Here is a 12,683-nt window from a genome sequence, read left to right as displayed (position 1 = left end):
TATAAAGCAGCGCTAACAGGTCCTAACCCCTAATCTGCCGTCCCTAACATCGCCGCCACCTACCTACATTTATTAACCCCTAATCTGCCGCACCCAACGTCGCTGCCACTATACTAAATGTATTAACCCCTAAACCTAAGTCTAACCCTAACCCTAACACCCCCAATTGAAATATAATTACAATAAACCTAACTAAAAATTCCTATAATTACCTAAATAATTCCTATTTAAAACTAAATACTTACCTCTAAAATAAACCCTAAGCTAGCTACAATATAACTAATAGTTACATTGTAGCTAGCTTAGGGTTTATTTTTATTTTACAGGCTAGTTTGTATTTATTTTAACTAGGTAGAATAGTAGGTAAATAGTTATTAACTATTTACTAACTACCTAGCTAAAATAAATATAAAAGTACCTGTAAAATAAAACCTAACCTAAGTTACAATAACACCTAACACTACACTATAATTAAATAAATTAACTAAATTAACAGCAAAACACTAAATTACAGAAAATAATAAACAAATTACAAGATATTTAAACTAATTACACCTAATATAATAGCCCTATCAAAATAAAAAAAGCCCCCCTCCAAAATAAAAAAAACCCTAGCCTAAACTAAACTATCAATAGCCCTTAAAATGGCCTTTTGCAGGGCATTGCCCCAAAGTAATCAGCTCTTTTACCTGTAAAAAAAATACAAACAACCCCCAACAGTAAAACCCACACAACCAACCCCACAAATTAAAATACTATCTAAAAAACCTAAGCTCCCCATTGCCCTGAAAAGGGCATTTGGATGGGCATTGCCCTTAAAAACCCAAACCCTAATCTAAAAAATAAAACCCACCCAATACACCCTTAAAAAAACCTAACACTAACCCCCTGAAGATCGACTTACAGTTCTGAAGACCGGACATCCATCCTCAAGGAAGCGGCAGAAGTCTTCATCCAACCGGGCCGAAAGTCCTCAACGAAGGAGGGAGAAGTCTTCATCCAAGCCAGGCAAAGTGGTCCTCTAGACGGGCAGAAGTCTTCATCCAGACGGCATCTTCTATCTTCATCCATCCGACGCAGAGCGGCTCCATCTTCAAGACATCCGACGCGGAGCATCCTCTTCTTCCGATGACTACCCGACGAATAAAGGTTCCTTTAAGTGATGTCATCCAAGATGGCGTCCCTTAGATTCCGATTGGCTGATAGAAATCAGCCAATCGGAATTAAGGTAGAAAAAATCCTATTTGCTGATCCAATCAGCCAATAGGATTGAGCTTGCATTCTATTGGCTGATTGGAACAGCCAATAGAATGCGAGCTCAATCCTATTGGCTGATTGCATCAGCCAATAGGATTTTTTCTACCTTAATTCTGATTGGCTGATAGAATTCTATCAGCCAATCGGAATCTAAGGGACGCCATCTTGGATGACGTCACTTAAAAAAAAACGTCATTCAGTAAGAAGACTTTGTTTGAAGAGGATGCTCCGAGTCTAGTAGGCTCAGAAGGTTCCTGGAAATCCTGAAGAAGAATTTTGCACTAGAACAAAACATGAAAAATAATATTAATAATTGTAATGAAACCTTTAATATAGGGAGGGTAAAAAACATAATACAAACATAATAAAATAAAACAAAATAACATGTGGGGGAAATGCTTGTCTCTGTCTCTTTAATAAAATCTAGATTATTCCTTCACAAAGCTAGGATAATCAGAATTATTGTCAACACCTGCTTGATTCATAACCCATTTCACCCACTACTACTGATGGCAGGAGAAGAAACAGGTAAATGAGGAGGAGCATATGAAATAAGAAGTTGATTATGGGAAGACGATCTGAGAAGAGAAGTTCTTTGTTCATATTCACAAAGAACAACACAAAGCTTAGGTTGTTCAGAAAAATATGGATACAAAATAGAAGAAGCTAAAGTCTTAGTTCTACGAGAAATAGAAAAAATTACACCCTGAGGTGAAAAAGATTTAGAATTCAAATCAATGGCCTTAACATCAGAAACTCTTTTACAAGATAAAAGACATAACAGAGTAGTCAATTTGACCGTAAGTTGTTTGAGAGTAAACTTTTCATTATTGGGCCAAGAATTAAAAAGAGAGATAACTAAATCTACATCCCAAAAGAAAGAATATCTAGAAGAAGGAGGACGTTTAAGACAAATAGATTTTAAAAGTCTACAAATAGTAGGATGTTTACCTATAGGAATATTATTAAGCAATTCATGTCCAGCAGAAATAGCTGATCTAGCTACATTAATGGATCTGTAAGCTAAACCCGACTAAAAAAGCGAAGATAAAAAGTTAATAACCTGATTTAAAGGAGCTGAAATGGGATCCAGGTGTCTAAAATTGCACCAGCTAGACCATTTAAGCCAGGGGGATAAATAAAAATGTTTGGTTCCAGGGGCCCAGGAATCTTGAAGGAGTCGTCTAGCTTCTTCCGATAATCCATCGCCAGACCAGGATCCCCTGAAATCATCCAGGCGATTAGATGAAATTTGTCTTGAAGAACTAGAGGATGGAATTGACCTGAAGGGTCTGTTAAAAGATCTGACTTGGATGGTAAAATAATTGGATGAAGAAATGATAATTCTAGAAGGAGAGGGAACCAAACTTGAGTTTGCCAAAAGGGGGTTATTATTAGAAGAGAAATCTGTTGACGTTTGACAAAGAGCAGGGTCCGGAGTAGCATCGAAAATGGTGGAAAGGCATATGCTCCCGAAATCGGCCATTGTTGAAGAAAGGCATCTATTGTTAGAGCCTAAGAATCTGGTCTCCAACTGAAATAAGGAAATATCAGATGATTCAGACAAGAGGCAAAGAGATCTATTGAAAAAGGACTTCTTAGAGATTGAATTCTCTGAAAAAAATAAAGAATTCAATTTCCAATCGCTGAAGTTTGTAAGGTATCTGGATCCCCAATCTGCCATCTGATTGTTTAAACCCGGAATATATTCTTTTTAAATAGATATATTCTGAGATAAACAGTTGTGAATAAAAAAATTTGTTAAATCTGATAAAAAAATTTAAGCAGTGCCTCCTAAACGATTGATATAACGTACAGCGGAGACATTGTCCATGCGAAGAAGAATTGTTATAGGATGATTGTGTTTGTCAAAACTCTGAACTGCAAAAGCTCCTTCAAGAAGTTCCAAACAATTGATGTGAAGATGTTTCTCTGAAGGAGACCATTTTCCTCCTGTAATCAGAGGACCACATCTTGCACCCCAACCTGATTTGCTCGCATCTGATTCTATTATTAAATCTAGAGAATTTCCAAAAATTGCTTTCTCATTCCATGCTTCTATATTTAATAGCCACCAATTCAATTCTTCTGAAGCTTCCTTGGATAAGGATATTTTGTGTTAATAGGAGAAACCCTGTCAAAGGTAATACATTTTTAACCTTTGAAGAGCTCTGTAATAAAGGGGAGCCGGAAAAATTGCTTGAATGGAAGAAGAAATAAGTCCTATAATTCTGGCTAGTTGACAAATAGAAAAAAAGGTCTTTCCTCAGAAGATAACAAATCTCTTTCTTGATTCTTTTGATCGTTTCCATAGGAAGACTGAGAGAAGCTGAAACAGTGTCCACGTTGAAACCAAGAAAAATCAAGTTCTGGGAAGGAACCAAAACTGATTTTTTGAAATTGATAATGAAACCTAAATTTTGGAGGAATTTTATTGTAAGAGATAACGGATCCTTCAAAACAAGAGGAAATTGATGAGTAAGAAGAATATTGTCCAAGTATATTATTAGACAAATTCCCCTTTTCCTCAACAAGGCTGTGACTGGCTTTAGAATCTTTGTAAAAGCCCAAGGTGCTGAAGAAAGGCCAAAAGGCAGACAAGAAAATTGCCATAATTTGTCTTTCCAAAGGAATCTTAGAAATATTCTGAAATCTGAATGAATTGGAACTGACAGGTATGCATCCTTTAGATCTAGTCTTACAAGCCAATCTTTGTTGTAAAGACAATCCCTTAAAAGATGAATACCTTCCATCTTGAAATGATTGAAAACAAGGAATTGATTTAACTCTCTTAAATTTATGACAGGGCAAAGAGATCCTTCCTTCTTTTTCACAAAGAACATGTTGCTGGTGAAAGAATCTACTGGAGAAGGTGCCATTTCTATAGCATTTTTCTCCAGGAGGTCTGAAATTTCTAAATCTAAAAGGGATTGATCTTCTAGAGAAAATGTTATAGGGATAGGACATGAATTTTGAAAGGGAATTTGAATGAAATCCAATAGAAGGCCAGATACAGCCTTAAGGACCCATGGATCTGATATAATTTTTTGCCATTCTGTTAAAAAATACATAAGTCTGCCACCTATTTTTTGATGAGAAAAATTTGTGGATATAAAGGTGGGAAAACTTACCTTGGAATGGTCTCCTAGGGTTCCTGAAGTACCTCTTTTGAAGGACATTCTGGTTATTGTCTGGAAAAAACTTGCATAGGAGGATGTTGAGGGGGCAGAGTTTTGGAAGTGGGACCTGGACACATTTGAATAATGGCTTGAAAAGCGGTCCCTGCCTTTTCCAGCTCTGGGGAAAACCTTAGTAGGTTGTGATTGATAAAAAAAAATTCTATAGTTAGTTTTAATTTTGTTAAGGCTATTAAAAATATTTACATATGCGTCTCCGAACAAAAGGCCATCAGCCCTAGGACCCATCTCAGTGGGGACAAAATCTGAAATCTTTGGGTCAAGACATCTCAAAATGAATCTCCTTCTTCGAGTGGATAATGAAGTATTAGTATCTCCAAGAATGTAAACTAATCTTTGAATCCATTCTCTAGAGACATATGGATTCAACATGGAATCACTGGCAATGGCCTCTTCAGAAAGTTTGAAAAGATTTGTGACTGGACCTAAAGTGTCAAGAAGTTTGTCCTGACAGGACTTTAAGAATCGTATTATAATAGAGGGGTAGGGAGGAGCGCCCGAAACAAGGGCTTTAAGTACACTACAAAAAGAAAGTGTGAAGGAGAATAAACGCTTGTGATAGATCACACACCTACTAATCAAAGCAAAAAACAATTATTTATACGCAGAATACAAATATTTAGATGTAAAAAACAAGAATAGGGTGTATATCTATGAAGGACCAATAAGTATTTCTTTATAGGGTCTCTCTAAGAGTATATATAACCCAATAGTGGGTAGAAGTAACCAATGTGTGGTGATTTTGAAAATCTAATTGAAACAGTTGAAGGATACTGTATAGCGAATAGCTAGTAAAGCAATTTAGTGAAAACAAAATGTGTAAAGAATGTAGTGGGACAAAAACAGAAGTGAAACTAATGTGAAGCAAAAAATAAAAGCGAATGTAAGACAAATACTGGAACAAATAATAATAAAGAGACAAATTACCGTGTTTGTGAATATGCGTATGCTTCCACTAATATAAATGAAACAGTGTATCAAATATGATGCGAAAGTGAGGCAAATACTAAAACAAAAATTACAAGGAAAAAGATTTTTCTTATTTACGTGTATTGTGAATGTGTGTATGCTTCCACTATTATAAAGTGAAGCAGTGTACTAGATATGAAGCGGATACTGGAACAAATAATGCAAGCAAACAAATTACTGTGTTTGTAAATGTGGGTATGCTTCCACCATTATGAAGTGAAACAGTGTATCCAATCGCTAAGTGTAAGGAAAAATAAAAATGTGGTAGCTATTATAAAGTGAAACACGGAATCATAACGTTAGTGAAATGCTCCCATAAACAAAGTGATATGTAAAAAAGGGGGACAAAATAAAAATATTGCAAGTGAAATGAGCAAAAATAAACAATTAACTCTGAGGGCGAGACAGACAGATATTATATACAGATTAAAATAACATTTAATAAAAATCACACATGTGAAGCAGCAGATAAACAATTTAGGCAACAAGTAGACAAAATAGTGTCCGTTGGACAACAAAGACAGAATTGGCCAATCTGAAACCGTTAAAAAGAAAAATATTGGATTAAAAATATATTGAAAAAAAGAGCATTAAAAAAGTTATTGAAAAAGTCTTTAACTCTCCAAATGAATGGTCCGGTATTGGAAATAAAACCAGGTGAAGGAGACGTTGTGAAATCCGATGCCGACACGAAGAAGCAGAATGCCGACACAGATGAGATCCCAGTGGAGATCCTAGTAAAGAAAAACCTGTGGGGAAAAGAAAAAAACTTTTGCACAAACCATCTATCAAAATAACTCTAAAAGAAATGTGCTCACCGTTAGCAAATGGATATCTCGGGCTGATATGTCGGATAGGAGCAAAGGTCAACGCCTTTCTTTACTAGGATCTCCACTGGGATTGAAATCGAAGCATCTGCTGTTTAAAAGGCTCTAAAGAGCTATTTATCAATTCTCTCTATTTATTATCATCAGACATCATGTACAATTTGAACAAATACTAAAAGATCTAAATGTAATGCTAAAGGACTTTTATAAAATTCTAAATGAAAATAAATATACTTTAATTTTTTATATAACACTACTAAAATATGGCTCAATTAAGTTAACTAAGCAACAATGATAAATTAAAACATTTGTGCCTAAAAGGTGACAAATATGAAACAAATGTTGCTAAATTAAAACAACTGCTGTTCTGACAAAGTCTAAGGAGAAATGAGGGAGCGGAGAAGAAAAAACCTGAGATTGACAGGTCAGAGGGGCGGGAAAAGGACGTCACACAAAATGGGGGCGTTACCCAGAAGAAAATAACAAACAAGATGGCGGACGCAACCAGAGATCGTTGCATAGGAGGAAAACAAAGCAGATAGCAAAACACAAGTAATAGAGGGGTAAATAACCGGAAAAATGAAATCGGAAGGTAAGAGCATAATATTGGTAAAATAACCAACGGAAAAATAAATATAAATAACAGAAAAGAGTATTTGAAAGACCCGGACAGAAATTGATAATGATAAATAACAAGAAAAAAAAAAAGAAAATTAACCTAAACAGAAATAAATGAAAAGCAAAATAAAGATAAAATAGACAAAAGGAAAAAGAAAATAAAGATAATAATCATAATTACAGAAATAAAAAATAATAAGAATGATAGAGATATAATATAACAAAATACCTGAAAAGGCAAAGAATTAGAAAAAACACCAAATAATAAATATGTATTTATTATAATAATACAATAATACAATATACTTATCTCTGTGAGCAGCAAAGAGGAAAGAGGAGTTACAGTTACTGGTCATTTTATGGATTCTTGGACTTCTCTCATTAGTCATTTTTATCCATAACATCTCAAGCCTTGTTTTCATTGGTTTCTATGTTATATTCATTGTTGTCTTTGTTTTTTGTTTGAATTTACTGTCCGTTAAAGTGCTGTCTGCAGTAAAGTGAAAAGATATATAGCAAAATAGGAGTCTCTGTCCTTGTAATAAAATCTGATTTCCACCTGGAGTAGGAGTTATGTAGCGACCACCACTACCATTAATAGTAGCAGCAGCAGCATCATCAGTAGCAGTAAGGGTCTTCTAAGTCCACCTATAAAACATAAGTGGACAGTGATGGGAATTGAAGTTATAGGTACTGAATAAACATTGTTTGACTCCAAGCCTAGTAGTAAGATTGGGAGGGGGCTGAAGTTACCAAGCAGCCTCCGTATACACATCAGCTCTTTAGACAGTAGTAGACTATCTCACTGTGCTGAGCAGTCAGGGAGAAGAGGGAAGTATTGAGCAGGTTTCTCCTGTTTCTGTTTTGGGTAATGTGGATATTACTGTGAATGACAGAAGAAATGTACAGATATTGTAAGATTTTGAAAACAAAAATCTGTTACAAATTGACAAAGAACTGATACTCTCCATAGAGGTGGACCGCTGCCTTCTTACAGTCTCTCCCAAGGGACTGCGAATAATGTCTGATTGTGGTTATAGATGGCGCAGGTCCTAAATATTCACTCTGGATATGCAGATATCTCTGATGACAAAGGGAAAAACGACTTGATGTACGTATATATACCAAATGATAAGAGTGCAGTATACTCACTCTATAAGATCTGTGATGTCAGCCAGTCTGAAGAGAACCTCTCAATTGTATTCAATCAAGCTGAGGACAAGGAGAAACTCCAATGAGGTGAGAGTAAGATATTCTTTACATGAAACAAGTAGTCACTTACTCCATCAAAATTCAAATTGCAGCGGTGTCACAGCAAAAAGGCAAAAATACTTCAATGTCGATAAAAATGGACAAAGCTTTAATATTTAGCTTAGCTCAACGTGTTTCAACATTTACAACGTCTTTTTCAAGAGCAAGTAAAAACCTTTATCTGTTTTTACTTGTTTTTACTTGCTCTTGAAAAAGATGTTGTAAACGTTAAAACGCTAAACTAAGCTAAATATTAAAGCTTAGTCCATTTTTATCGACATTGAAATGTTTTTTGCCTTTTTGCTGTGACACCGCTGGAATTTGAATTTTGATGGAGTAAGTGACTACTTGTTTTATATAAAGAATATCTTACTCTCACCTCATTGGAGTTTCTCCTTGTCCTCAGCTTGATTGAATACAATTGAGAGGTTCTCTTCAGACTGGCTGACATCACAGATCTTACGGAGTGAGTATACTGCACTCATCATTTGGTATATATTTGTACATCAAGCTGTTTTTCCTTTGTCATTAGAGATATCTGCATATACAGAGTGAATATTTAGGACCTGCGCAATCTATAACTACCATTGGATATTACTGTGACTCCCAGCATGTCTGCTATAGCCTTTATTCTTGACCAGGAGGAAATTGATTACAAGCCTGAGGAGATGGTGGAGGAGTAAATTCCACCACAGAGTCTGTGTGTGATGGTAAGCAGCACAACTTCCTCCCTGATTTTAGGCCAGCAGTCTCCACCTATATCCTCTCCATCTCCATCCCTACCATAATCTCGAGTTGTAGAGCAGCCAGTTACTACAAGAGCTTTACCAACTACCAATGTGGCCAATTCTACTAGTGCAATCTTTTTCAGTACTAGATGCACTAGCAGTTCCACCACTGCCACCACCAGTAGCAGTTCCACCCATAGGAGAGGAAAAAGTATTCTAGGGAGAGCAGAGAGTATTAGCAAAGCCACATCTGTGCTATTGAGGGAAGAAGGGACCAGCAACAGCAATGGTGCAACAATATCCTTATCACAACTGGCCACCTACTAGGAGTAGCACTACCAGCAATAGTCAGGACAGGGGACACTGTGGTGATGGCAGTCAGCAGAGTCATGTACTACCTTCAACATCACAACAACAGATTCAGCCGACCCTAAATGATTTTGGGGGGCTTCACTCTAGGGGGATGTCCAAGAAGCAGTTGAGAAAATAAACCCATCTAATAGGTCAGCAGGTAGATGTTGGTGATCTTTCTCTATGCTTGAAGGGGAGCCTTTGAAACAGCTAATGTAGGCAGTTGCTTCCCATTACCACCTCTATTCATGCAGCACTTTCAGCAGTAGCATAGTCTCCTCACTCTTCCGTTGCTGCATTGCACTGTTGAAAGAGGAGTTGTTGAAGGCTGCTGGTTGGTAGATCAGCAGGGGTTTCAATTATTTCTTCTCCATGCCGAGGTGTTGGATGAGCAGCATACAACTGGCAATTATTATTATTATTATTATTATTATCATTTATTTATAAAGTAATTTATAAATACAACTGACAATACAGCTGACCCTCTGAGCTATTGGGATGACAAGACAATTGTGTGGTGTGTCCTGTCTACAGTAACTCAAGACCTCCTCCCACAACCACCATACAAAGTGAGCAAGTGTTTTCATTAACTGACAATATACTGAACACTCCACGCTCACAAATGGCACTGCAGCTCATAGAGCAAATGGCATTTCTTAAATTTAATATTCAAAAGCTAGGTTACCTTGCCCTGAGCTTTGGCACCAATTAATTTTGAAATGTTTTCATTTGTTTATTTACATGTATGTTATGTGTCAGAGCCTATTTCGCATTACATAAATAGGAATCTATAAAAAAATAAAATTTATGATGGTTAATAAAACATATTAAAAGCAAATAATGATGCCGCAGATACCATGGGGCCGAATGATCAAGTTCTGAACGGAGCTTGATGCCCCGTGTTTCTCGCCGGAAACACAAGTTATGAAGCAGCGGTCCAAAGACCGCTGCTCCATAACCTGTCCACCTGCTCTGAGGCGGTGGACAGACATCACCAGAAATCAACCCGATCGAATACGATCAGGTTGATTGACACCCCCTGCTATTGGCCGATTGGCTGCGAATCTGCAAGGGGCGGTATTGCATCAGCAGTTCACAAGAACTGCTGGTGCAATGATAAATGCCAATAGCACATGCTGTCGTCATTTATCCATGTGCAGCGGACATGATCCGAAATATCGGATCATGTCCGCTCGCACATTCATAAATAGTCCCCTCATATCCGTGCTTGTCCTGTTTATCATTTTCAATGACTTTATTATATACAGATATCAACCACTCTTTTGTTAACATTGGAAAATGCAGTTTTAAGTTATTTTTCTTTAATTTAGGAGCTGTATAGCTGACCCACCACCTGGTACTAAGATCTTAAAAGATCTGTGGGACTTCGAAACCTACTTGGATGAAATAGCTTCATCTTTTAATGATGCAATATTTCTGTACCCCAGCTGGATCAAAGAATACTTCACTTGGGCTGGATTCAAAGGTTATAATCTTGTCATCAGGGTAAGTTTATTTATTTCATCACAAAATATTAGTTCATTTTAGTTAAATATTAGGTAAAGAATGTATATACAGAAACAGGCACTTTCACATCGTCATTTAACTGTTCAACTTCAGACAAAAGAATTAATGGCAACAATAAAGGGACAGTATTCTGTAAAATTGTTTTTCTATTAATGTTTACACCAACTGCAGAGTATAAAATGTATAAGAAATTGTTTCTATGGGTTTATTTTTGTATATGAAATAGTTGGTTTTGTTCTTTGAAACCACAACCCATCAAAATAGGTTGAGCTTGCAGTGAAATCAAATGCTCTTATATTATCACTTTCTGCAGACCAAAGTCAGAGAACAATTGAAACTCCTACTGGGAGTGTAATTTCTTCTGCTGACTATGTTTACACAGCTTTTGTATAGCCTATACTGAAGTATAGGTAAGGATACCACAGGCAAAATCAGCTATTTCAAATGCTGAAATAAAGTAAATGAGCTAGTTGTAAACAATTAAATTCAATACATACTAGTATTTAAAATGCATCATTGGGAACAAATTATAGAGGAGAAAAATTTAGGGTATGACGTCTCTTTAATATAGCCTCAATGGCACGTTAGTGAAAGCAACAAAAGAGAAAATGGATATGCAAATTATTAATTACTATTAGATCATTTGAAATTTGGAAAATAATGTAGCTGTTCAGCAGATTAGGCCAGGAGGTTGCTAGGTTACATAAAAATAGGTATTAGCAGTAGAAGTTTCACTTTATAGATGGCTAGTTAGGCCTTAAAGGGACATGAAATCCACTTTTTTTTCTTTTTTCTTTTATGCTTTAGAAAGAATGTGCAATTTAAAACAACTTTCCAATTTACTTCTATTATCTAATTTGCTTCATTCTCTTGATATCCTTTGTTGAAAGCATATTTTATAGGCTCAGTAGCTGCTGACTGGTGGCTACACATAGATGCATTGCTATTTCTTAACAAAGGATAGCTGAAGAATGAAGCAGATTAAATAATAGAAGTAATTGGAATGTTGTTTAAAATTGTATTCTCTATCTAAATCACGGAAGAAAAATGTCCCTTTAACTTGAATTTTGTGTGCATTTCTAAGGTACATATCTCCTGAAGGCTAAAAAGAGATCAAAATGAATGCTACTAAAAGTGTGCATGGTCTAAAAAAAAAAAAAACTACAAGAACAGAAGTCATGACTTTTTTATTATATATAACTTACAAGAGTATGGTTGCCATGTTTTCATGAGCAGATACAAGTTACACATACTGCAGGGTCTGTAGTAAGGAACTTGAATATAGCTACCTGAGGTAGCCTACCTCTGTAGCAGGTGTAACTTATAGCTATCCAGAACAACAAGGCTGAGGTGATATCATAGAACAAGTCAAGAATATTAAAGGGATATTTTTGTAATATACAGTACATGTATTAGCAAAAATGCTTCTAAGAAAAGCAACAGCTGATTCAAAAGTGTATTTAAATATGCACCGTGCACCCGCATTTTAAACATGGTACTTGCTCAGAGAGCCTAAAGTGTTTGTACCATCTGGTAATGACTCAGGGCTAGATTACACTGCGCTAGATGTATGGGGCGCAATCACATATACGGCTCAGGTTTCAGCGCAAGCGCGGGAACCTGCGCCGCCCGTAATTTCACCTTGCACATCGGGGTATTACATATACCCCGCCGGCAGTTCATAAAGTGCCGTAAGTCTGATAAACTAGCGATATCCAGAAATAAGAGTAAATACACATTTCTGGAGTCGCTAGTGACTTACGGCACTTTAGAAACTGCCGGCGCCTAAGAAAAGTAAAGAAAATAACAAATCTTCCATATAAGTCTAATATGCCTTCCAAAAATAAGCCCGACACGTAAAACCCCTATATCCCAACCCCCCTCTCATTACTAATATTAAATGTATTAACCCCTAGACCGACAACCCCCCACAACGCAATATGCCTCTTTAAACTATT

At 36.3% G+C, this 12,683-nt stretch overlaps 1 protein-coding gene across 3 annotated transcripts in view; it reads left to right on the top strand.

The window, feature by feature from the left end:
- Positions 1-12,683, top strand: part of LOC128660792 (cytidine monophosphate-N-acetylneuraminic acid hydroxylase-like) — a 301,003-nt gene that overhangs the window by 199,177 nt on the left and 89,143 nt on the right. For all 3 annotated transcript variants that reach the window (XM_053714812.1, XM_053714814.1, XM_053714813.1), the window contains exon 12: positions 10,530-10,704. In XM_053714812.1, the coding sequence (XP_053570787.1) occupies positions 10,530-10,704 (175 nt within the window). The remainder of the gene's footprint in view (positions 1-10,529; positions 10,705-12,683) is intronic.

This window comes from Bombina bombina, chromosome 5 (genome assembly GCF_027579735.1).
Source record: "Bombina bombina isolate aBomBom1 chromosome 5, aBomBom1.pri, whole genome shotgun sequence".
Lineage (NCBI taxonomy): Eukaryota > Metazoa > Chordata > Amphibia > Anura > Bombinatoridae > Bombina > Bombina bombina.
The sequence above is the reverse complement of the archived record's forward strand: the minus strand, read 5'-3'. Positions and strand labels throughout refer to the sequence as shown.